Raw genomic sequence first — 26849 nt, 5'->3', positions numbered from 1 at the left:
TTATTGCTATGAAGTGTGTATACAGTATGTACATTTCCATTCAGTCACCTTTGTTACTATAACCCACTTCATATAGTTATGATTATGACTAAGATTACATTTTAAAGAATTAAAAAAAAAAGTAATCACAACTGACAATCGAACTTATTGCCCAAACTTGCCAAAGACATATACCCACGGTATTTATTGCGAAATGACATTAGCTAATTAAAAAAAAATCACTAATGATTCTTAGTAATGTGGTACGTATTGATTTGCCCGAAGTGTTAGATTCTAAAACCCAAGTAGGCCAGATCATAACGTTCGGGGGCGAGTCCATTAATTGTCTGATTCATTATCTATTGTTAATAGTTTTTAAATTAAATAAGTGTTCCTTCTTCGGGGTCGATGCGTAGAAGAGAGGCGCCTGCAAAAGAAAGCTTAAGTTAGAAGAAAATTAATACTACTTATACGACTATTAAATAAATAAAAAACACTTCATCATCAGCTCACTATACGTCCCCACTGTTGGGCTCGGAGTCTACCCTAAGTCAGGGGTGACTAGGCCATACATACACGCTGGCCCAATGCGGGTTAGTTAACTTCACATATATCTTTGAATTTCTTCGCAGATATGTGCCGGTTGCATCGCGATGTTTTCCCCGTGAGAACGTCGGATAAATGAACATATGTAAATGGAAAATCGAAAAACACATTAGTACATGGCGGGATTCGAACCCAGGACTTGCAGATTACAAGTCAAGTGTTGTCTCGGAACGAAAAAACACTTAATGGATAAATCATAAAAGGTATTCATTTTAACTCACAATTTGGAACTAACAACAGTTCTTTAAACGTGTAGCAACAAACTAATTTACATAAGAATATTATGATTATTACAGTAGTTTGAAATTTTAAATTAAAATTGCGTCATTTTTGATATTAATTTCTGAAGCAATAAAATGTTATCTTTTAAGAAAGAATATAGTAAAAATAATAACTAAATAACTAATAATTAAATGTCCAAGATAACAATGTTATTGTTTTATCTTTCACCTTTAAGCTGATTAAGTTATTACTTTCTATCGACTTAAATCAAAAGGAAGAAACAAGATTTTTTAAATTGATATTTACCAAAAAAATCTTTTGATAAACAAGACCTACGTGAGTTCTAACATTTAGGACTCAATTAAAAGTTAATCAGTTCTATATATGGCTATATTCTTGGAGTTGGATTAACATGGGTTAAAGGTTAAAAGAGAGCATTAACTGCAAATGAAACATTTAAATAAAGAAACGTCATTGAACTATTCATGTTAGTGCGTAACGTTTTTCGATGATCGATTTCATTACATGGAACGGATATTGCGGTAGGTCGAGAATAGGGCTGCCTCACTGCCACAGGGATGTTTATTCTAGAATATTCTACGCGATTGTATCAAAATTTGTCTTTGCAAAGTGTTATACTGTTTCTCAAAGGGAGCGGTAATATCAGAAATACATCATACCACGAATGGTATGCAAAAAAAAAGTACAAGCAGGGGACAGTTTGATTTGGATTTGTTTTTGTTTCATACGAGTGACGAATGTTTAAAATATGCGAATCGATCTTTTCCAAATTATACTTAAAACAAAACTTGAATGTAAGTAGTAGTAGTAGTAAGTAGTGTAGAAATGTATTATAGATAAACACTAATCCATCCATTCTTACATATGACTGCATTAATCACACGTAGTATAAAGAAATTGCACGTAAGTAAATATAAAGCATCCTTACTGTATCTACATCCACCACCCCTAATTCTTAATATCCAATTCGTAAATAGTCTAGAGAAATCCAGAAGCGGTGGCCGTGACGTCGTCGGCTTCGTCACGTCTCCGTCGCCCTGAACCCGCACAGGGCAAAGGGCAACGGTCAGTCGTCCTGCCGGGAATAAGTTAAGAATGCAGACAGCGGAGGTAAACGTACTCAGATCATAATGTATTATTCAGAAGGTGCATCATTGAACCCTGATGCGGTGACTTCGTTTGCGTCTATCTGTTTATATCAGCCCCTTTCGCGAATCCCCGACCCGAAGGAAATAAGAATTGTAATTTCATAAGGAAAAATGAAAGAAAAATCATGTTTGCAATTGGGATCTACAAAGAAAAAAACTCTATTGAAATTAACATTAAGTTTTATTAAATATTCTTAGCTTTGCAAGTGGATCGTTCGGATTTAAATAATATTAAAATGAGAATGAGTCTACAGATATAAAATACCTTCAGTCATTTCGTAAATAAGAAGATACTGCATAATATTGCTATGTTAATACATAGTTAACCATCAGATCTTTGTTACGTATGTAACTTTTTAAATCAATCGTACAAAAATACGTGCAAAGCTAGCATGTATATAAATAAATATTTCAGTTAATTGTCGTATCCTCTCATATGCTAACCTGGCAGACATTTTCCTGTTTATGTACAGTTATCTTAATTAAATGTAATTCCGGTAAACAGTAGAGTACGTCCGAGTTAATTAGTACGAAGTAATACTGTCGAAGTTAACAATGACCTATTAGTTTCTATGACATAAGGAAAGGGAAGCATTTAGGTGCTTTAATTCTGCTGAAGCAATTTTATAACGATGGTATTACCATCGATTCGCAATGTTTAACAAGTACCAATCACTGTATAATACTTTGATTTCGTCAGTGATTTGACATTATGGCCCTACTGGCTCGCTCACGACGGGTAGTTGGCCTATGTTTTTTCAGGCTATATTCTACATTTATGCCACATTTCATCGAGATCCATGCACCCGTTCTGGAGATATTTTCTAACAAACAACCATCCATCCATTCATCGGAAACATTCGCACTACATATTAGTAAAATTAAGTATCAAAAAACTTTATTTACAATTACAAGTGCTTCAATATTACTCATATGTGCATCCACCTATGTATAATGTAAAAGATTTTGTTTATGTACCTATGTATCTCACCGATGTTCATCCTTGTTGTAAATAACAAAATGCTATTAAAGGGATTTTTAAAATATTGTTGTAAAATTTCCTCTTCAACGAATTATTATCGAAATCGCACAAATAACCCACTGTTACTTATTTGTATTCTGTTTGACGTTATTGCTTTATGGATAAGACTGAAGCTATAAATAAATAAATTAAGTTGATTATTGTGATTGCGGCTGTCATTTTGCTTAGCAATCTGCTGCGCCACCAGTGGGAAATAGATACGTAATTCCATACAACATCACGCGGCTGACTCGTATATTTATTTCATTCAACTATTTTGCAAAATCTACAAGAATTTGATGTCACGACTATTAGAATGTGTCGTGGGAATAACAGTGATTGTTAAGTGATTGAGGTTAAATATAGGTTAAATCATGATTTCGTATGTCAGGCGGTCAGTTTAAATGAAGCAATGTGCGTCGGTGGCACGAGCGGTGCGCGTGCTCAGCAGTGCAGGCGTGCTGCGGACGTCTGCTATTGGGGTTTTAATGGCAATGTACACAAGAAAGTAATGTAATTAAACGTGAATAGTTGTAAAGTAAGACAAAGGCCGAATAAAGTATGGATAAATTGTGTGAAAGAGGCTTAGCCGAGAGTGAATTCTGATCTGATATCAGATTAAGATCTATGGTAAAATTGTACTTCTCTCTCTATTTCTCTAATATACGAACTAAACATAACAAAAGCCATCGGTTTAACTCACAGAACTCTGTTAATAATCTATCTGTGCGATATAAGCCGCCAAATTTTGATGATCTTGAATATTTGACTCCTTACCTACAACTCCTAGTTGTATCGTGTCCGCCATTTGCTACTAGCGAATAAATTTTTGTCATAAATTTGTAATAATATAACTATTTATACATATACTAAAATCGGCAAAAGAACTAACTCAAAGCATTCACTACTCTACTGTATCTAGTTTGTCTTCTTTTGGGTATTAGACATCAGGTAATATTTTTTAATGTCGTGTATGGGCAACTTTAGATGGAATTGTTAAGTAGTTAGTATGGTTATCAGTAGGCGTGGAGTGCAGTCAATCTCGGCAATGATGATGATAAAGCAAGCACGCGCGGTACGGCGCGGCGCGGTGTCGCCGGACAGTGGCGCCCACTCGCTCGCTTCAATTACAATTGGCTTCATTATATATATCCTCAATTGTAATATTTTCTGATTCAGATCCGTATCATTTACTTAAATTACATCATTCTTGTCCATCCTCTTTAAATTGTTTATTTTTAACAAGAACGACAAAAAGGTGTCAAATAACGAAACCTGATCTGAAATTTAGTTTGTCAGAACTGAAAATTACTTTTTCCCATACAAGATGCATTATAATTTAAAGTGATGGAGTTTGTTGTTCTAGAACTCGGTTCTTGCATATTTTTCTTGATCTAGTTTTTTGTGCTTTAAATCTGCGAATCTGGATTGGGATGGGTCGGTCGGTTGTAATCAATGCATCGCATTAGGGACACTGTTTAAAGAAAGATATATGTAAGCAATTTGTAATCCCAAAAAATTGTATTTTTTCGTGGTACTTACGATAAAAGTGCCACTTTCGAATGATAATGGTTGGATTTTGTATAATTTTGGAGGTTTGATGGCAGGCGCCTCCGGGCGTCGCTGAGAGATGCCGCCGTTTGCATTTATGTACGACATTATGGTAATAGCTCGTTTGAAATTTGTTGAGACGCAAATATTTTTCATGTAAAGGATACAAACTTGCTTTGCAAAGAATATGATTTGAATTAAAAATCTTTGACGTATTTTGGCGTAGGTAGTAAGTGAATAATTCGGAGATGATTTTGTAAATATTGAGATTTATTCAAAGAGAAAAATTATTCTGCTTAGTAGAGGGTAAATCATTAGCTTATGTTCATGAATAATTCTCTATCCAAGAGTTAATTGTATTTTAGTCACAGAAAAGGCTACTGGTTTTTTAATATTTTATATTCAACGTTAGTACTTCGAGATTCTTATAATTTGCAGTTTTACCTTTGAATGTTTCATTTACACAACATTTATTTCCAAACCATTATTTTTTACCAGCTTAAGGCTACGAGGAAGCTAATACGTTCGGTGTCAACTCTTTTATAAGTAATCATTCCAGAACCGAATTCATCTTCGAACATCTAAATACAATGATATAGCCGTATGTTATGTTAGACAAACATCAGATTTACAGGGAAAGGCACCTTGAAAAAACTACTACTAATGAGCAACCTGCCACCATCGCAGACTAGGACTCCCCATAGTAAACTTTAGTAACACATATACAGACGTAGACATATATTTTAGATGAATTTATAAAAAAAATGTAAGTACTGAATGTTTTTTCAAATAATGGGATGGGGTAAGGCAAACTCATCCATTGTAAAATTGTCACTTTTGAGTTGGGTATTCCATCCCGACGTAGTTGCTGTATATGATTAGTGCGTGACGTATTCGAACGTATGACCGCCGGGGGTCGGCGACGACAGGACGCGCGGGTCACCGGCCCGCGGGATCATCTACATTTCATTACGGCTGTGATTGTCCCCTGGAGGTTTTTAAGAAGCTTCCCATTAATATTTAAGCGCCGGCCGCTGCATATTCAGCGCGACCTCGGCCATGGACCGGTCATCCGGCGATTCACACGGTGACGGGGGGCTCCACGTAGTGCCCGCCGCGACCCGCCATCACCCGTCGTATACGTCCGCGCGCCGCCTGCCTCATTCATTCACATACTTACACTTAGCATTCGTAGCTGATAGTCGACACATTGAAAACATACAGAGGCTTTTTATCTAGCGTTATAAGATATTTTCTTAATTTATAAAAAAATATAGAATATTCATATTGATTTACGAACACATCGTATTTGAATCGTGTAATCAACCACGTTTTGACGTGCGTGAGACGAATACTAACTATTTATGTTCTATGAATAAAACGTGTGCTATCTACGGTGTATATTGTTTCTCAATTCACACGATGAAGAAAGAATATTTCTTAATTGGTGTTTTAATACGTCTTTTTAGATAATTTAGTTATTACGTCATAGTTTTTTTGTATGAAATTTAATAGGATAAGATTGAAATATTATAATTTCTTTAATGTTTTACTATGCTTAATTTATTACCACAATTATTGTAATTATAGTAATTTAATTGATTTTATTAATTTACAAGTTTTTCTTTCGCGGCCTGTCTAAAAGTTTGTAAGCTGCACAGTCTATGGTTAGCGTACAGTGGGTCTGTGGTGGGTAGCGGCAGCGGGCACATGGGCCGCGCGGGTCAACGTTTCCCGGTGCACTATGCGCACCTCGCCGTCCCGACACTCATTATCACACTGCCTACGCATTACCCTTGAATATAATGCATAGAAAATATTGAAATTCCTCAGATTGGACATTGATTTATCGCTCGGATGTCGTAAATGTCGTATAAAGGATAAACTCGTACAATGTTACCGACCCCTACTGATTGTTCATTTTAATTTTTAAATACTTCCATAGGGTTCTAGAAGAGTCCCTGTTTCTTTGACATGCATTATTTTTAGGGGCCTGCATTCACAATCATTTTACCTTTTCATGAATGAGATTTTTCTTTGTTCGTATCGAAAAGAAAATTATCATTATCATTTGAAAGAAAATGACTTCGGTAAATTACCATTTTAACTTATTATTGTGATTGAAGTATGATTATTGGTAAAATATGCAATTTAACTAGACTTCTAGTTTGTTTTAAAATTAATTTAAAAAATGGAACGTAACTGCAAGCATGCAACCTTTTGATTTAAAAAAAAAAGTAAAAATCAGAATATCAGGAGCGGACTTACGCGGTAACAAACAAAAAGTACAGCCAAATTGATAACCTCTTTCTTTTTGAAGTCGTCTAAAAATACAACATTTGGTGGTCGTACTACGTGATTCTATCTATTGAGCTATGAAACAATAGTGAATACTGATTGCCTCATTCCGTTTAATGACTAGCCAATACTAAGAATAGCCGGGCCCACCCATGCCGACTCTGCGAATTACGAGCTCTTTTATTATTAAAACTGAAAAGGATAGACCATAAAGAGGTAAAACAATGTATATGTGTGACTATCGTCACATGAATTAATTAAAAACGAATAATAATGATTAGAGTGTATATCTCAGGAAATGTGTGTATTTTTGCGCCTTTTCCGAGATTAATTTAAATTTAATTTATAACTTTTTATTTTTATTTATACAGGGCTTTATTTCCATATCTAATTAATGAGGAAATAATACTTAATATTTGCATTAATTAATAGAGAAAATGGTATCAATATTATGATACAATCTCGATAGTGTCGTTGACATTACGGAAGAAAAATACTCGAGATAATATGCTCAGTATCGGTCTGCAAATATTATGTTTAGTGATATGGTTTAACGTGGCTATCCACTGGCAAAATATCCATACTAAAAGAATTGCTATTTCAGTTATTTCAAAGAGAATGAGAGAGATAACAATATGATTTTTGAGAATATTTCGGTAGTGGACATCCACGGTTAGTAGAAGCTTTTTAATTATCGCCAGCAAATATGATGTGGATTTATTATAGCTAACAAAAATGCGCTCTACTTTTCCTCTATGATTTTATTTCACTTGTGAATTTTAGTATCTTTTAGTTGGAGTTTTTAGTATAGATGCTAACAATAGATACCCAAATAGGTTTTCTTTTTACCCGAATTTTAAAATGGTGGAGATTCTCATTTTGTCTGCATATTTTTTTTTGATTATAAAATTTTCTTTGATTGTCAACATAGAATTTCGCTGTTAGATATTGATAACTGTTTCTTAATTAAGCTGATAGTTCTAAAATATTGGTATAAAATTGATTTCAGTGATTTTTGAATTATCATTAACAAAGCTTATTGATGTCACATTTCTACAAAAAAAAATGTATAGAAACACATTTATCATTAAACCTGTTTTAATTAGGTAGTTAAAATTATTGACGTCAAGCACAGGTCTTATTTGAACACGAAATATTTCCATTAATAAATAACGACTTTAAAACCATGTATTATGATATAAAATTATATAACGGTTTTATTTTGATGATTATTCTTTTCCACGCTGCTGTAGATTTACGTCAATTAAGTTGCTTAATTAAATTTTATATAAGTATTTACCGAATTTCTATTGCATGCAATTAGAGTTTTCTAACCACGACAGTTTACGTAAGTGCGTCATATTACGTCGTGGTTTGAAAACAATAATATAACAACCATTTTATATGTTTAAAAAAATCCCTTTCTGATTCTATAAAAGTATGGCTAAAAGGATTTTTTGTGTAAAACATAAAACAATTAATTAAGGAAATGATTTATCATTTAACGAAATTATATACCATTATTTTTATATTGATATTATTTTAGCCACGAATTTGCTAACATGATTCAACTTTTTTTGTATTTTAATTTTATTAACTGGCCAACGAAGATCGTTATCATATTATCTCTGCGACATCCGAGTTCAGATTTAAATTAATTAATAGTTCGTTTGTACAATATAGTACCGTTAAGAAGTTTGTGCCTTACGCATCACGAGGAATTAAGTCCATTCTTGATAAAAACAAGGAATATGTTTTGTAATTTTTTTATTACTTCATTTGTTTTTCACAACCAAAATACAACTTTAAGTACATGTAATTTAAACATAATTTTATTGAAAGTTTTTTACAAATACGTGTAATGTATGTGTAAATAAAAAAAAACAAATAATTATCTCGTAAGAAACCTTTTAAGTTTCGAAAGATAACAAATATGTTTAATATTTGGAGTAAATATGTATAGATAGACGCATTGGTGATATCGTATCTCATTAACATTAGTAGAGAAAGCTACGCGAAGCAATAGGTGTCGCCTTTCGCAATACCGACTCGTTATAATACGACAAATTTATGTGGCCCGGTATGCAAATGTTTTACTAAACTATAGCTGGCTAAATACAACATTGTGTGAAAGACAAAAATATAAAGAAGTACAAAAATGCTCAAAGATTCTCCTTAACACCATCAATCCGGTATCAGTGACGAAAGATGCCTCAAGATCCTTTTTCACTGCAGCTGACTTATTTATGTCTTTCCCATTGTGTAATTTTCTTATAGAAAAAACAATTATATTTGCGCCATGACGGGGCATGATAAGTTTGTCGGACTATATGCTCTTGCGCATCATGATTAGAAATCGTTGTTCACTTTAAACCACTCGTCGTAAGATGACACAAGAATTGTTTACGTATTTTTTATATTAGCAATGTCGAAATTGAATTCATCTGTTACAAAAAATGATATACGTAAGTACATAAAAAATTAGTCGCCTTGTTAACTTTTTGTGCTACTGTGTTATAAAGGTGAATTCACATAAGAATATTAAACACTTAAAGACTTTTGACAGCAAAACAAATATTTATAAAACTATTGATTTACAAGTAATAGCAAAAATGCTGTTTAATTTAATTTTTCGCTTAGTAATATAATAAACCTTCTTTCTTGTTGAATACTAAAAGTGTACTAAAAACTAGTTAAATTTTTATTTATGGATCCCCATAAAAAAATTAGTTCTACGTCAGTGCGGTTTTTAATTGACATGAATGGTGTTTTTTTTAATTCATTAGCATTTTGATTCTCAACTATTACAAGTATTATGTAAATTTTTTTTATATATCATGTGTCTTGAAGATTTATAACGTCGATATATACATATGTAATATTTTAAAACACTTATAATTTTAATTTAGCTAGTGAGAACACAGCTTAATATGTATCTTATAACAGTTTAAACTTGGATCGAGTTCATACTGTTCAGTTGACAGTCAAATTACCGGTGCGATTATGGCCTTGTAACATAAGAAGCCATATAATGCTATGCGAGATATAAAGTGTATGAAGTATTTAGGCGTTTCTAATTCAGAATTTTCGTAGCAGTATTTATAGTTTATTAAGAATCTTTCCATGATTAAGTATAACTTTTCTAACAGATTAGAAAGCTTGTTTCTTTAGTGCTCTTGTTCTAGACCCATCTGTTTCCAACTTGAAAGCTATCGCCCGCGACTCCGTCCGCTCGGAAAAAAAGCATAACACTTAGTCTACGTGTTCTTTCCGGTCAGCCGTTCTGGAGATACCTTCAAATTTCCATCCATCTAAACATTCGCATTTACAATGTTAGTAAGATTTAGGAAGTAATAAAGATACGAATCAATATTTAGTTAGGGCTTAGCAACAAGATTATATTTTGATTAGAAGTCATCATAAAATGGCAATTAGCACTTGTTGTCGACATCCACGCGAAAGACTGCGTTGAATTACAAACCGGTAATATGAAAATATGAAAATACTTTGTCTCCGTTTGTAATAGGTCCTTCCTTCTTGGCAGTGGAATATGATAATAAATTATAGACGTTCTTACGTAATGTTATGGCCACTCTAAACTTAACTAAGCAAGTCACGTTGATCTTCTTGTGTTCAGACAATAAGTTTTGCATCTCCGGCGGGCGCCGTGAATCTGTGACGTGGGTGCAGCAGGCCGTGTGGCGCATTCCTAATGCTACACTTTGCTATAATGACACTGAGACAATAAATGCTTTAATGCACCTGTGTCATCTTCTATGATGTGATTGTTTGTGGAAAGTCTTTGTACAGTCGAGTACAAAGACTTTTCACAAAAGCTTCAGCTGTTATATTATTAAACTAGTGGTCAAATGCGTCGCCGTCCGCTCGGAATTTAAAAAAAACATTATAAGTACCCTATGTATTCTTCGAGACTATGTTTTATTTGTGTGACAAATTTCACTGAGATCCGTTTAGCAGTTCTAGAGATATCTTCAAACAGACAACCATTCATCCATCTATCCATCCAAACATTGACATTTATAATTTTAGTAAGATTCATTCGGTTATCAAGTTGTCGACACTTTTGAAACTAAAAGGGTTTTTACAAGCGTATTTTACATTAACAGATCAATGTTTGTACTGCAAGCTAATGTCGTATTTATTGTGACAAATCACAATTATCATCTCTGTGGACTGATAGAGAATAACTAAATGTAGTGTAGTATTTATGTTTTGTATGATTTAGTTTAAAAAGTTTTCTAAAGAATTGATTAAATCCTTATCTCGTATATTTGTATGCAAATATAAATCATTTGTAAATCATTCTCGAACAATGTGTAATTTTTATTATGTATCAGTCGGGGTCGTAATGTTTATGAAATTCAATTTGTTCCGTTCCCTTTATGATAAGAACGCGTCACCATCGTTTTGTTTCTTTTCAAATTTTATTACCTTTGTTCTGTAACTCATTGGCCTTTTGTACAAAAAACAATGTTAATTTAAGAAACGATCATGAGGTCATCTTGTATTGTTGATTACAACAGGATTTCGAGTTTTTTTTTCTGTAAAATTTGATTTTATTATAAATATATACTTTAAAGGTACATAAGTCTATCTCAATAACTTCCTTGCTCCATGTAGTGGATGCCAAACACATTATTTATCTATATGTAAGTTGTTTTAAACATTATAAGTTTGAATCCTTTGGCGCGAATACGTGCTTTCGTTACAAAGTCCAGTGTCAGAATGAATAGTGAGGGGACATAAACATGGACATTTTAGTAAGGCTAGTATTTAGTCAATACACTAGCTCATTTTCGGATTTTTTTCTAACAGTTGCTATATTTGATATCAAAAAAGAGTTGCATTTATCGATAGATATGTCGTTTAGTAAAAAATCAACGTTTTCTTTTGTTATTGTATTTGCCCATATTATGTTTATGAAATAAGATAAAAACAACAGTTTATTTCCGGCAGGTTTGAAAAATATTAAGTTAACAAAACGATTGTTTATTTTCTTGTGATATATGTTTTGTTTGATTGCCTTTCGATGCGAAAAGTTGATTGATAAGAAAATAAAAATATTTGAGAAAATATTATTGATTTTCCGTTAAATTAATTTTTTAATGGTTAAGTTTTTACTTATAATGCTTTACACAAAATTATTTGGTATCAAGTACATTTTTATGGTAAAAAAAAACATCAGCGAAAGGATATACGGTTACAACTCACAACATTAAAATTTTTAAGTCTTTATCCTACATGCCTACGTAACCCTTGGACACTTAATTGTATATTTCTTCCGTTCCAGTTTTCTGTAAATGTAAATTTATCTTAAGTTACTCTAAAAACCGAATGCAAAAGTGTAAAAATATTATGAAATAATTCTTTATAGTCCTTTAATTGTTGCAAATCTTTGAGTCGCGAATATCTGAAGCGCATGTTATCGCTTGGTGTCGGCTGTTTCCACTGCGCCGGCCTCATCTCTGTACCAAAACAATAACATCCAATTTGTTCTACTTCCACTTATACATAGCGGATTTAAACACGAGAAAGTGCACATGACCTTACGTAAGTAGTTTGAGTCTGGATACACGAGGCTACTCAAATCGATAGTTGAAGAAGTATAAACGAAACAATGAAAGTAAATTAATGTGCGCAAAATAAGCTCATACCACCGTACACCTTTAATGTTGATAATCTTATTTCTTATTAATCTCACATCTTAATATCTTACTTCTTACTTATATGGATGGATGGATGGAGGGATGGATATTTGTTTGAAGGTATCTCCAGAATAGCACAAAGGATCCCGAGGAAATTTGGTATGAATATAGAAGATAGTCTGGAAGAAAACTAAGGCTACTAATTATGTTTTTTTTATTCCGCGCAGGCGGAGTCGCCGGCGACAGCAGTAAAAATGTTTCAAAGAAAAATCACATCTTCATTGAGTGATAGATAAAGAATCAATGCCACTATTATCTGAGACAATGACGTATAGGTGGTTGATATATGAGCCATATAACGACATAGGATGTGTTTTGTTTAAATGTTTACACTTGCGAAATCTCATATCCGACCTTTTTGTAACCACCTCTTAACATATCTCTACAGCGTATGATTATGCCAAATTATCATACTTTTTGCACCTTCACGTAAACGGAACAAATTACATACTTAACCAGTTTTTAATAAAGTTAAGACATGCACTAACGTCATTATATTACTTGTGGTATTCGCCAGTTAGCGTTAAAGTTATAGAAAAATCATACTTTAGTTATGTGTACGTCTACTTAATAATTATCATGAAACTCATGGTTACACATACCGTAAGTTTCTGAGACTAAAATCTCTGTATAAAACATATGGTCATCCCTATTATCATTTACAATAAGAGATAACAATTATTTAAATTGGGATTTTGGTCTCTGAAACTCACGTTAAGCATACTTATGAGTTTCCAACACAAGTAACTGTTAAAATTATTTACCTGACTTAAAAAAGCCACTACGAATTTAAGAATGACTTGTCAATTCATCAGAATTTAATTGAAACTCGATGAATAATATTTATGTTAGGTTTTTCCTATTCAATTAATGATTTGTCCTTTGCAACTATACGAATTTTATATCAAAAATATTAAAATAAGCAAAGCCGATGCATCAATTCAAAGAACAAAATCCTGAATTCCCTCGAATAGATAGATGTCTAACTGTTAATTTTTACTGTCGAGAAACATGTATAAGAACATTTTTTTACAATTAAAATATTGTTATAACTAGTTAAAATACTTTCCAAGTGTTGTCATTGAAAATTAAAATACTAAAATAAGTTTTTGCCCGTGATTTTAAGCGGGAAATGACACATTAGATAAAAAGTTAACAGGATATTGTCGATTAGTTAGTGTTAAATGAATTGCCAGTTTATTTTTAATTAGTTGATGGAATTAGTTTTTATGCCAAAGGTCGTTGTTTTGTTATGTTATATATAGATACTTGTTGATGCGTACATAATGTAACGAATAAGTATATTATAATAACAGTCTGGTCTTGAACTTTTGATCAATATTATTATGTACAGATTTTATATTGGCAACTTAGAATATTCCTATATTCACATACAAGCAGTCACCCTCCACTCCATCCGCGTGGAAGTTAATAAATTTAAAAAATAGCCTTTGTGTTCTTCCAGACTATGTTCTACATCTATGCCGAATTTTATCAAGATCCGTTGAGCCGTTTCGGAGATATCTTCTAACAAACATCTATCCATACAACTAAATTTTCGTATTTGTATTAGTAAAATTAGTAAAATGTTAATATTTATGTTAAGAATGACTCAGGACTATACATCCCTAGAGTTAAATATTAGATTCAAATTATTTTAGCATAATATTGTTTCTTAGAAGCTTCACTGGTTGGACGAAAAAAATGTTTGCTACAGATGTCCGGGTTACCATTTACGTGTAATTTATCCTCTCCAAGTTAATAGCGTAAAGGGTCTGGGTCGGATGTTTATCTTTTTTTGCGTTTTTGGACCATGTTTTTTTTAGTAAATTAGCCGTTCGCTGACATCGCAAGGATAAGTGCTTTGTTTTTGAAATATCTAAATGTTCGATCCAGAATATTTCTTGCCGGTCGAGGTCAATTGTTAAAGGTTAAATTCTTAGTAATGATATTTTAATTTCTTATCATCTGTTTCTTATTTAAAACCCAATATGATATTGTTTTAGTAAGAGGATTTTCCATGGCATGATGTGTACATATTTCATAGAATGACTAGTTCAATACCGATATAATTATGTTTACAACTGTTTTAAGGACGTCACAGAATATGATTATTTCCCTTGAATGTCAGTAGTATTAAAAGGTGACGTATTGTTATAACTATATTGTACAGCACATCACGTAAATTAACCTACGCCGTGCCATTTACCACGATCGAGTGAGTAATTGAAACGGAAATGCTTGTAATCATAGTAAAATACCCAGAAGCCCAACCGACTAATGCTCGTATAGAATGAATGATAACGGTATGGTGCATAAAGTCGGCTGGTTCATTATACAGTTAAACATATTAATAAACTGTAGTTTATGTGTCACGGAGCTTTTAGACTTTTATATTATAATAGCTGTAGTCAGCGACACCTTATTCTAACGTTCTAAAATTAATTATTTAAAAAAAAAAACTTAATTAGTAGACTATGTGCTCTTCCAGACTATGTTCTACATCTATGCACAATCAGCGAGATCTATGCAGCCGTTTTGGAGATACCTTCAAACAAACATCCATCCATTCATCCATCCAAACATTTGCATTTATAATATTAGCAAGAAGAAAGTGATGAACGACACTATCCAATAATCTTGATTTGTTTATTAACTGATGAAACCCTTACGTTTTGTAAATATGTGCCAACTATAGTCGGTTCAATTCTAATTACTTTCTGTGCCCTTGTTATATTTATCTGTGTGTTGTCTACGACTAATTAATTACTAAAAGAAATATACTCCTACTTTAAACACCGAAGTCTCCCTTTGAAACATATTGTTATCTCTTTCGAAAAGAATGTCAGGGATGACGTTATGTTATATACATAGATTTTAGTTTAAGAAACTCACGGTAAAGGATACAAGTACATCATCTAGACGTCACAATGCAAAACTGGTTAATTACAATGATTACTACTATTATAATTATTTAATTACTATTATTATAAAAACTTGTTTTTAAAATTGCTATAATTTGACTTAGACTCGATATTATCGTTTATATCTAGGATAAATATACATTTTTACGATAGACGAAAATTAGTTCCTACTTTAGATTGAGAGATTCGCACTAAGGGAGTGTGTTAGTGACCCTTAATGCGGCCGTAAGTGTTAACATTTCAATGAGAATTGTGTGGAACACAAATATTGTTGAAAGTTGTCACATACATTGTCAACAGTAAACATTCGCACGGTGCGCTCGGCTTCCGTTTATTGATGCCCATCGCGTCATGTCGCACGTGAATACGACCTCACAATGCAGATACACCGTGAGAACTGACCGCAGTAGTCCTTCAATTATTGTTTCTCACACCTCGCTTTTATGTGCGCCTGGTAACAACTGTTGTGTCGCGTGATTATTAAGGGCCTAACAGAGAGTGTCCTAATTGCTATCCAATCTATTTATTTCATCATTATCACATACAAATATTATAAACATAATGTAATCTTAATTGTTTCACATAAATAAATAAAATGAGAACTATTACATTATCAATGTGTGAACATCCATTAACCTTTGACAATGTCGTGATGGAACATTTCTGATTCGAATCGATTCAGTTTAAGGGTGAATAGTACTTTAGTTGCCTAAACTACGCGTAGTTACACGATTTTAGACGTTGACTAGACGGGATCTGACCTCCTTATCTCTTGTAGACGGCGCTATGCGACCCTGCCATATAATTACAAAATTATTCAACATATTTTATAGGTTGTTTATTTTTATTTTTTAATGTAAATAAAGACAATTAGTAAAATGTAAATGGACATAGGATAAAACCGAGATCTATAAATATGTATCTTCTTCTTCTCCTCAGCCATGAGACGCCCACTGCTGGGCATAGGCCTCCCCTAAAGATCGCCACGATGACCGATCTTGTGCCACCCGCATCCAGGACGGTCCCGCAACCTTGACCAGGTCATCGGTCCATCTTGCGGGATGCCAATATAAATATGTATATTATATTTAATATTATAAATTTGGCATTAACTATGAAGTTGAAGTAGATCATTTTACTTTGAATTAGGTGTAATATATCATAAGTCATAGTACGTTCATTCATTCATTAATTCTTACATTTGTAAACAATGGTTGACCTTTCGTATATTTAATAACAATTTACTATGCAATGTAGTAAAAGACATGTTGAAATTCACCGGAATGAATTTTGTCATCTCAACCGAATAAAAATATTTTATTTCTAATCGGAATACGTTTACGTACATCGAAAATCGTGATTCGATTCTTAGTAGTATTTTTAGTATTCTTCCCTGGGGTGGTATAAAATTTTTCTAACTTAACATCTAGTATACAGTAAAATATTAGCCAAAACATACCGAACAGAAAAGAATATATAATTAAAATAATCATACTTCACATAATAAATGCGTACACGTATGCTATTAACGATTTTGTTTATGAAAATTTACAAAATAACTATCACATAAATTTGTTGGTGAATATTATGTAAATATACCTGTCTCTTGTAAAATTCTACGACATTTGTTCAGTATGCCGAAATGAATAATTATTTGTGTTTTGATTAATATTTATGTGAATGGTGGCCAATTGACGTCAACGGCCTCCGGGCTGTTAGTAAAAACGCTAATAAAGAACATTCGCTGTAAGCCGTTGTCCGTTTTGAAACTCGCTCCCGGCTCCGCGCTCTTGCACGCCTTCGCCTCCGCTTCTACCTAACTCCGGTTTATTATTGCCGAATGTGTGACATCGTTCACTCAGGCCATTTACCTCCGTATTCTCGATCGTTCTATTCTAATTCGTAAATAGAAATTAGACATTTCGATGTATTTATTTATGTTAATATAGCTTCCGCATATATCATTTGATTTGGTTAATTTTATTAGTTTTCGTTTTCTATTCATTATGTAGATGTCAGTAAGAATATAATTATATACGAGTATATGCGTGTTCAGTTGTCACTGACGAATTAATAATAGGATTCAAGATTAATGAATGTACGTCAACAAAGTATCATTTACATTTGTAGGTATGTATTTTTGAACATAAAATATTTATATATAACTAAGTATACGTGTTTTCAAAAGTCTAGTAGCATCTGCAGTTCCTCTGGTGTTGCAGATGTCCATGGGCGTCGTTAATAACCTCGGTGTTCCCGCCGCTCTTATAGAAAAAAAGCATAAGGTAACTACGAGTTATACCATATTTTATACCTTTCCCAAATAAATACCTGTATAATATACAACCTTTGTTTTTGGCTACGGATAAAAAAATATTCGTTACTTAGTAAATAATATAAAGCGATCAATTTCGTAGTGACGTCAAACTTTACATTGAATATTTTAGCTAAGATTTAAACATAAGCACCTTGGAATTCAAACCGCTGTGTATAAACTTTCATTATATACGTCATATTATATTATATATTAGAAATCATTGATATTCCTATTATAACTTCATTTTACACATCATCATCATCATCATTTCCTAACTAATAGCCTCCTTTATTCGTAATTTCAAAGCATTACTCGTATGTAGTGTTGGTATAAACCCACTGTCTCCTCCCTTTCACTGTAATCCGATAAGCCTGCCTGAAACGACCATCAACCATAATAGACCTCGCTTAGTGCCCTCTAAAGCACCTTATTGTTGTCAGAGAAGAATGACTCAAAACCAAAGTTTACATACGTATTTCATACTTAAAATTCTACTTACATTTTAATTTGTTATTTTAATGATATAAAAGCTGTTAATAGTAAGAAGATCTAATAAAATAAAAATACATGTTTTGTTATCTCGAGTGGTATCACCGCAAGGCATTGACGTCATAGAGTACAGGGCCGGCGTCTGTGGCGCTGCCGTTCGACAAAACTTAGTTTTATTGTTATTAAGTTATTTTTAATAACTCATCGGGAATTAGAAGATTAATATATTTCATTTTTATTCCATTAAAGAATTAATGACTTTTTTGGTTTAGAACAGTCAAAGTTTCTTAAAAAGCTCTTTGAAGAGTTTTGTTAAAATTTATTGTTTGCTTAATATCAGTGGATCTCTTTCCTAGTTTTAAGTTATGGAAGTGACGCTAAAATGATAAAAAAAAAAACAAAATTAAAAGTATGCTAAAAATTCAATTATTTTCTAAATTCCGTAAAATATACGACCATGACCTGCCTAAATATATTAAATGTTATGAACTTAACATGAAATAATGAAACTGGCTTGCAAATATCTTGTCTAAAACTACATAAATATGTACGAGTACAATGATTTTAAGTTGTATTATTTTTATTTTCGATCATTTCATCCATAATACAACTACCAATATCTGTCGTTTGATATTGAGTCTTACAGCTTAGGAAATAAAGTCAGTAGTACATTATCGTCCTAGTAAACCTACACTCATGTGTAAAGAGTATAGTTTGTATAGAAAAGGGATCGCTTCCGAGCAGCGGGGAGAGGAGTCGGAGCAAACGGGTTCTCCGACGCGAAGTTCGTTCAATATAGAAATGTTTATAGAATTTGGAACCGTTATATTATTAATAATTTTATCACTCTGTGTTTTATTTGACAATCAATAAAGTGTAAGTATAAGTAACTAGTGTATTAAATGTATAAATTGAATGTGGGAAATAACAGAAGAGGTTATGTTGACAAAAGAGCTTTTAAATCACGTGAGTACAATGTTATATTCAAAGCTTGTTGTTATTACGTATTGTATTATAAAATAATGACAAAGTTTGTGTTTATAAATAATTATTAGAAATAGAAAAGCAATGCATGTTTGTACTTAATATCAACTTTATTTATAACTAGCTGTCGCCCGCGACTCCGTCCGCGCGGGATTAAAAATAGATGTTTGCCGATTCTCAGACCTACTCAATATGCTCACAAAATTTCATGAGAATCGGTCAAGCCGTCTCGGAGGAGTATGGAAACGAAAATTGTGATACGAGAATTTTATATATAAGATTAAAAAAAATACATTATTTATTTAAATTGTATTGTTTAAACCACGTGGATTATATACACATTTATAGTTGTAAGTAAAAATCACGTTGTAACCCTATTTAATTATGTATTCAAAATATGCAATATATTATACGTAATATCCACGTGAACATTTAATAATGTTACAAATGAACAACTAAAATAAACATCCTTGTACATTTTTAAGTCCTGTAAAATTCCGTTCCGTGGTATAATTTCAAATTTGAAAAATTACGTTCCATTGACTAATAGGTATATTTAAAGTTTGAATGGCATAAATGTTTGTCAATTTCAGTAGTCGTTTACAAACACAACGATATTGTTCAGTTTGTAACAATAACAAAGCAATATTTCGAAGCAAAAGTGTTTTTATGTGCAAGACAATTTATGTGCCAGTGTCAACGTAGGAGAAACAATATGCAGAACGTAACGTGCGAAGAATACAATAATAATGTAACATATATTTATTACGCATTTAAGTAATCCATCTAAGTTATATAATTTAAACCCGAGTATATACAATATATTAATTTAATAATAAAATAAATAAACCCAATTTTTTCGTTGTGAAGTAAGTACAGAAGGGCTTACAAAAAGTTTCTTAAATATTTCATAAAAAATATCATTTAGTTATTTAATTACTCAAATTTAAATTTAGAAGCACCCGAAAACTTAACGATGGCTTTTAACAAGCTGTGGTCGTGCTTCGTACAAGTAGCCGGGCACATGCATTCGTAGTAACCGCGAAAGCTCCACCTATCAAATTGCAAATGTGAACATTTGGTCACTATATTTAAGTAAACATTTATTAATAGTAAAAGCGGGTCAGGTCGGTGGCCTGCAGCGTGGTGCAGGGAAAGTCGCTCGAGCGTGGTCGATTCGTCGAGTACGTACGTACGTAGGTACGTTTCTTTTTTTGCAAGCGCGGCGTGTCGGATCGGGTTGCGCATGCGCGGCAGCCGCACGGTACGTCAGTGTCTCGCGGGGCCGACGTTCACTTCGGACGCGCGATTGGCGTTTGTGTTCGTGACGGTGACTATCAGACGTGCTTATGAATTAAAATAAAGTGTGTAGTGCGTGTATGTGTGCGTTGCATGGACAATGAGCGGCACGGGAGTGGCGTCCCGGAGCGCGGAGCCCGTCTCCCTGCCCGCCGCCGCCGACCTGCCTGTCAGGATCTACATGCGCGCGCTCCGCCAGTACCACAAGCTGCTCGATCTCAAGCGTTTCACTTTTAAAGAAAAAGTAAGCCAATCATCCCCATTGCATTGACATAGCATCTTAATAATGTTGCTTATTATTAAATCACGATATAATTAAATCTACGAAACGATTAATTTACATAATACATACTTGTTTCAACAATTTGAGTTTCATTGCAGAAATACGTTTTTCCTTAAGAAGAACATTGGAATAAGGTTTAAAATATATTTAACATTGTCACTGTTCATTATAATTATGTCCTAGTATGTACATATAATGAGGTCAACTGCTGCCATTACTAATTGTTTGTGCGGATCGGACGTCATTCCAGTTATTTCCTCTGCATGGGGCTACAAATTTAGAAGAAACGCGTGCACGTAGAGGAAGTTGGCTGCGACGAACATTTTATCGAATTGTTTAAAACTTTACGACGAACTAAAAATACGACTAACTCTATGTTATTATAGAATGACGTAATAAGACCGTACTGTAATCCTAATAGAGTTGTTATTTCATTATATGGTTTGGTCAATATACAATCAAGGGTAAACGTACATTTCAAAATGCGGGATGGAAAGAGACTTTTCAGGGTTCTATTATAATGGGTTCCGAACATTTCTACGAATTTTCAGCTCTATATATATTCTTATAGTTTTACTATTTAAATTGCGGTTTAGTTGACCAATTAGATAACGCATTTTCTAAAGCTTATTCCATTCTTAAAATGATCGATTACCTTTGAACAAGCATCTAAAGTAGAGCTAATAAGTAGAGTAGTATGAAACTTTTCTATGTCTTCCATATAAATATTTATTTACATAAAATATCCAGATTTATTTCCTATCAAACTTCGCATATTTATTATCATTATAAACAGTTGCCAATAGATAAGTTGACAGGCGACATTCGATCGTATTCGTCCTTCGCTTTTATAAGATAAATATTGATTAACTTCCCAATATGTTTATCAGAATTTTTATTTCTGTACCTATAATTAGAGTTTGACAAACGAAAAGTACAAAATTATGATTAATAAAAATATCAATAGACATATAAATAAAGCAGTGTATAAACGTTGTAAATATAGAATTAACAATATCAATCTATAACAATATTATAAAGAGAATATATTTTTATTTTCGTATGTATTTTCTTTATTATTCCGCGCTCACGAAGTCGCGGGCAACAGTTAGCATCACATACAATATTATTATAGAATAAGAATTAATTTGTAAATATTACCACAAACTTCGTCTTCCAAGACTTGATTTAAGATTTAGGATTATTCTGACCTTAATTTGTAAGGTTAAGATGTGTTTTGTTTATGTAATGTCGAAGTACTCTCCACTGGAAGGGTGGTATTCAACAATTACAGTTTTACAACTGTATTCGAAGCTTAATTAAATTAAGGTATTGTTCCGAAACCCTTTAAGTCCCTTCTAATTGCGTACGGCGATCTTCGTCGCACTTATCACCAGTTTATCATAAAAAAAAGAACACCATAATTCAAGTCCATAACCCAACAGAGATTCAACTATAGCAAATCCCTTAGCAAACGTAAGCTTATTGTTAAAAAAAGTACAGACGAAACAAGAATTTATATTTTGAAATAGGTTAAAAATAGAAATACTAATCTTCTTAATATAAGTACGCAGGACTAGAATTCATTTACACTTGACTGATGTACAGATATTCAATTTCTTCTAGAAGTCTTAAGATAAGTGTTATAACAATCTTTTTTATTGTAATATCAATGATGTCCTGCAAACAACACGCTATTACTAACACACGATCATGTAAATTTATCGATCCGTTTAATATAATTAACTGTAATTATCTTAAAGCTATTATAGTCTTTTACTATAGTAGACAAAGTCTCTAGAACGAGTGAAGATACATATCTTATAAGTGACATTTAATTTATAATTTTCTTTTAATTCTAGAATAATTGTAACTTTAAATAATAACATTTTTTCAGACGAAATAACATGTCCCTGTGGACATGTTATTTCGTCTGAAAAAATGTTTACACAATCAATTTGTATTTTAAAATCCGAATCAATGTTGGCTAAACTCTGTTAATTTTGACTAAAAGTAACATTTAAATGTCAACGTATGAACCTATCTTACTTAATCTTAATAATATTACGTAGATATCAAACATAGCCTGCGAGAGCACATAGGCTACTAATTAAGTTTTTTTTTATTCAGCGGACGGAATCATGGGCGTAGCTGGCTTATTATTAGCTGAATAATCTAATAATTATGTTAACTGTACGCCGCGTACGATCATCTAAACTTATAAATCTGAATACGAATGACATTGGGCGCTCCTTTCGGTTTCTGACGGATATCTGTACGAGGTCATTGCAACGCCTCCTTACCAACGAGCTCATTCACACGACCACTTTCATAGCTTGATAACTTCAAGGCCAATCGAAATATGAAGATAGATAAGACATATAAATATTATAAACACCAGAGTATTCAAAATATTGCATTAACTATTTTAACACTACATTAATTGATGATACTGGAGACGTTAGAGCGTGTTCTATATGACCTTCCGATATCGATAATCGCAAAAAGATAAATGCTAAATCAGCAAAGATTTTAATGACAGAGACCTCTAAACTCAAGCGTTAATTTGTTAATACACTGTGCAGTTTTAATAAGCATATTGTTCAGTATCCAACTGTCTATCGGGGCTTTTATAGCATGGTGTGTTCGGCTTTCCGTAACAATTTCCGGAGGCCGTATCGCCGTTATCGTGTCACGCCTCCAAGTCGGTGACCACAAAATTTGGTCTAGAACATTCCGTGGGTGTAACGTGCATAAAACTGGTTTGTGTTTTATTTAAGTCAAGTATGAGATCTTCGTGACGTGTAGTTTTTTAAACATGCTGAATTTATTTTGAAATAAAGTTAAATAATAACTAAACGAGTGGTTTAGTTTTTTGGGTACATATACTAAAAAGTTAAATGTCATGTGATAAAATAGCTTTTGGAAAATAAAAATATTTTTTAAAGCAATCGATGTCAATATTAAATCAATTGTATCCATAAATAGTTCTTCATACCTCGTGCAATTAAACAATTTCACGACCTTAACAAAATTTGAAATAAACAGATAATAACATTAACATACGTGATAATAAAAGGTGTCTATAGTTAGTTAAGCTATTGTTTTGTAGTAAACAATCGTCAAGACCAGTTATTTCGAGCTACACATTTACAAATATTTCTTAAATATATAAATGTAGCTGTCGCCCGCGACTCCGTCTGCACGGAATTAAAAAGCAGCCTATGTGTCTTCCAGGCTGGAGATACCTTCAAACATCCATCTAAACATTCGCATTTATAATATTAGTAAGATTGTTTTTGTTACAAAATATCCTTTTTTACACTAAGCTTGATATAAAATAGAATATTTTATACGTTAATTAGCCACAGACTAAAAATACCTAGATTTAATTTTCTTTTAATTATTAATAGCTTGCATTTGTGCATGTAAAAGAGATTTCCGTGAGAATTCAGCGGTAAAACAGGTTGCTGCACAAACTGGGCTCAATGCCAAGGGTTAAAAGCTTGAGATGTAGCGTAATGTTTTTTTTACAATGTAACCTTTAAAGTTTAACCGGTTTGTAAGGTATTTTATGTGAAGCGGAGAAGGAAATGAATAACTTAACTAGTACTTACTGCTTACAATAACTTAGTGCAGCTTGGTAACGTATAATGTAAATTAAAATTAAATTCGATGCTGAGCACCATCAAATAGATTACATTTAGCTCTTCTGTTAAATGTAATTTGTGCTAAATAACATCAATCAAATATCATATACAAGTTCATTTGATTAAAAAGAGCTGTAATATATAAAAGAAATCAACGTTTGGTTATCTACGGTGTACCTAAATTATATAGTCACTTTAATTCAAGCAATAAAAAAATATGACCATATTAACGTACGCGTCAAATATGAACTTTATCCGGTTCTTGATCTAGGAACAAAGATTGGTATGTTGTACTTTCACTTTTGTATTTATTTAATATAAATTTAAAACTATAAATAATTCCAAACACTTATATATCTTTTTAGTCTGCATGGTCGTAAGCTATAATTTGTTCTTTGCCATCTTCGATGGATATTTGTTAAACGGCATCGATATGTGACTGTTTTTATAATAGGGGTTTCGTGCGTCAATGCAACATAAAGGTCCGTTCTGTTTCACCGTCAGATCCGTTTGTATAACCATACCGACCGTTTATATTGAGAACATGTTTAAATACAAAGAAAAATTATCATGCGTGCTACTTTCTCCGTCTCTTCGCTTATAAATATTGTTCTTTGTTCAAACAATGGAATTATAATTATTTGTCTCCGAAAAGCAAGATAGTAGCTGGCACATCCCAACCGTGTGAGGTAACGTGAATATAATTTCACGTTATTGTAAAAAAATCTAATTCTGAAGCACTTTTCTAAAGTAGAATGACATCTATATTAAAGAATGAGTTTTTAACTGTCGTATCGTAGTTTAGATTAGTGACATTGCGAAAAAATCTCACCATAAAAGAAAGCGTATCAAACCTGGCAACAACTTCGTCCTCGCTTAGTTAACGTTCGTCACGAAATTCCATTCACAACATTTTATCATTAGCTTATCGAAACTATACGGTTTTATACAAATGTCTTCATTCTTATGGAATGTTTTTTCAAATAGGCATTTCTTAAGAATTTTTTGAGTTTGTATTCTCTCCTATAAGACTACTTTGTTGTTCACTTAATATTGTGTCAGTACTTGTTAGCTCAGCAATACTATAAAACAAAATATACAAATATATACATCGCTTTGTTCAAGCTCTAGAGACGTCTTATCTCAAGTTAAATAAACCAAGACCGATTAATGCGCAACGGTTTACAGTAATTAAACGTGGTACGCGTGTTCTTAAAGAGCAAACTTTTACCATTTATTCGTACGATTTAATTTAATCCTCTGATAACATTATAGACATGAAATCTAACGGTAGATGTTTGATTTCTTTCCAATCTAATGGCTTTTAGTTATAAGCGTCGTTGAATTTCAGTGTAATTAAAACAAACCTTTTAAAATAATTACTTTACGTGATTTAGTAGACTACGGCACTTCTAGCCAACAAGCTATATGTGAGGACCTAATGAATAATTCTACAAGTATTTATGTATTCAATTTTGTCGTAACTTATCGATTCCATGAAATATATAGATTGACCCCTAGATGAATCAGTTAAATCCGCTTTTAAACTGCTTTTATAATTTGATTTATACCAACAATATGAATACATTTCATCATCTGTTAGAAGATGGTTAATGTTTCTACATTGACGTTAATGTCACGCGATTAGTTGACGCGTAAACGACAGATAAAATTGTATTTTGATTTATACGACTTAAAATAGAATAAATGTTACTTATTCGGTATACGATAACCTATGATTTGTTCATACTATGAACAGTATATTGAATAATCTTTGAATGTGTAAAGTCATATAAACAACCATCATATCAAAAGAAATGTTCGAGCGAAATTTTCGACATGAAATAGTAAAACTCTCAAACTCTTGTAATTTATTTTGTTGGTCGAATATAAAATTGTTTTAAATATTACTATCTTACTAATATTATAAATGCAAATTTTTAGACGGATGGAAGGATGGATGTTTCTTTGAACATATCTCCGGAACGACTCCACAGATCTTCATGAAACTTGGCACAGATGTAGAACATAGTCTGATATAACACATTACCTCCTAATTAAGTTTTTTTTTATATTCCGCGCAGACGGAGTCGCGGGCGACAACTAGTACTTTAATAAGTTAAATATGAATGAAGCCTATTCTTACCGCATCTAGTGACTTCCTTTTATAGAAATGAACTTTTGTAGAAATACACAAATTGGTGTTAAAAAAATATACCTAAGTATCATTATCACCCAGCGGCCATTTAATGTATATTAAATTATGTTATTACCCGATAACAGATGACGTAAGAGGCGCCAAAACATGAACTTGTATTGAATCAGAGCCAT

The 26849-nt window shown here is 32.5% G+C and overlaps 1 protein-coding gene across 3 annotated transcripts in view; it reads left to right on the top strand.

The window, feature by feature from the left end:
- Window positions 1-26849, top strand: part of IP3K1 (inositol-trisphosphate 3-kinase-like protein) — a 56760-nt gene that overhangs the window by 12572 nt on the left and 17339 nt on the right. Inside the window, exon 1 of one of the 3 annotated variants that reach the window (XM_013324934.1) lies at window positions 19203-19268. The exons of 1 other annotated variant lie outside the window; for it this stretch is intronic. In XM_013324934.1, the coding sequence (XP_013180388.1) occupies window positions 19218-19268 (51 nt within the window). In that variant the 5' untranslated portion in view covers window positions 19203-19217. Of the gene's footprint in view, window positions 1-19202; window positions 19269-20543; window positions 20830-26849 lie in introns of those variants that run through there. One more of the 3 variants, XM_013324932.1, reaches the window with a different exon arrangement.

This window comes from Papilio xuthus, unplaced genomic scaffold, assembly GCF_000836235.2.
Source record: "Papilio xuthus unplaced genomic scaffold, Pxut_1.1 DF824888.1, whole genome shotgun sequence".
NCBI lineage: Eukaryota > Metazoa > Arthropoda > Insecta > Lepidoptera > Papilionidae > Papilio > Papilio xuthus.
The sequence above is the reverse complement of the archived record's forward strand: the minus strand, read 5'-3'. Positions and strand labels throughout refer to the sequence as shown.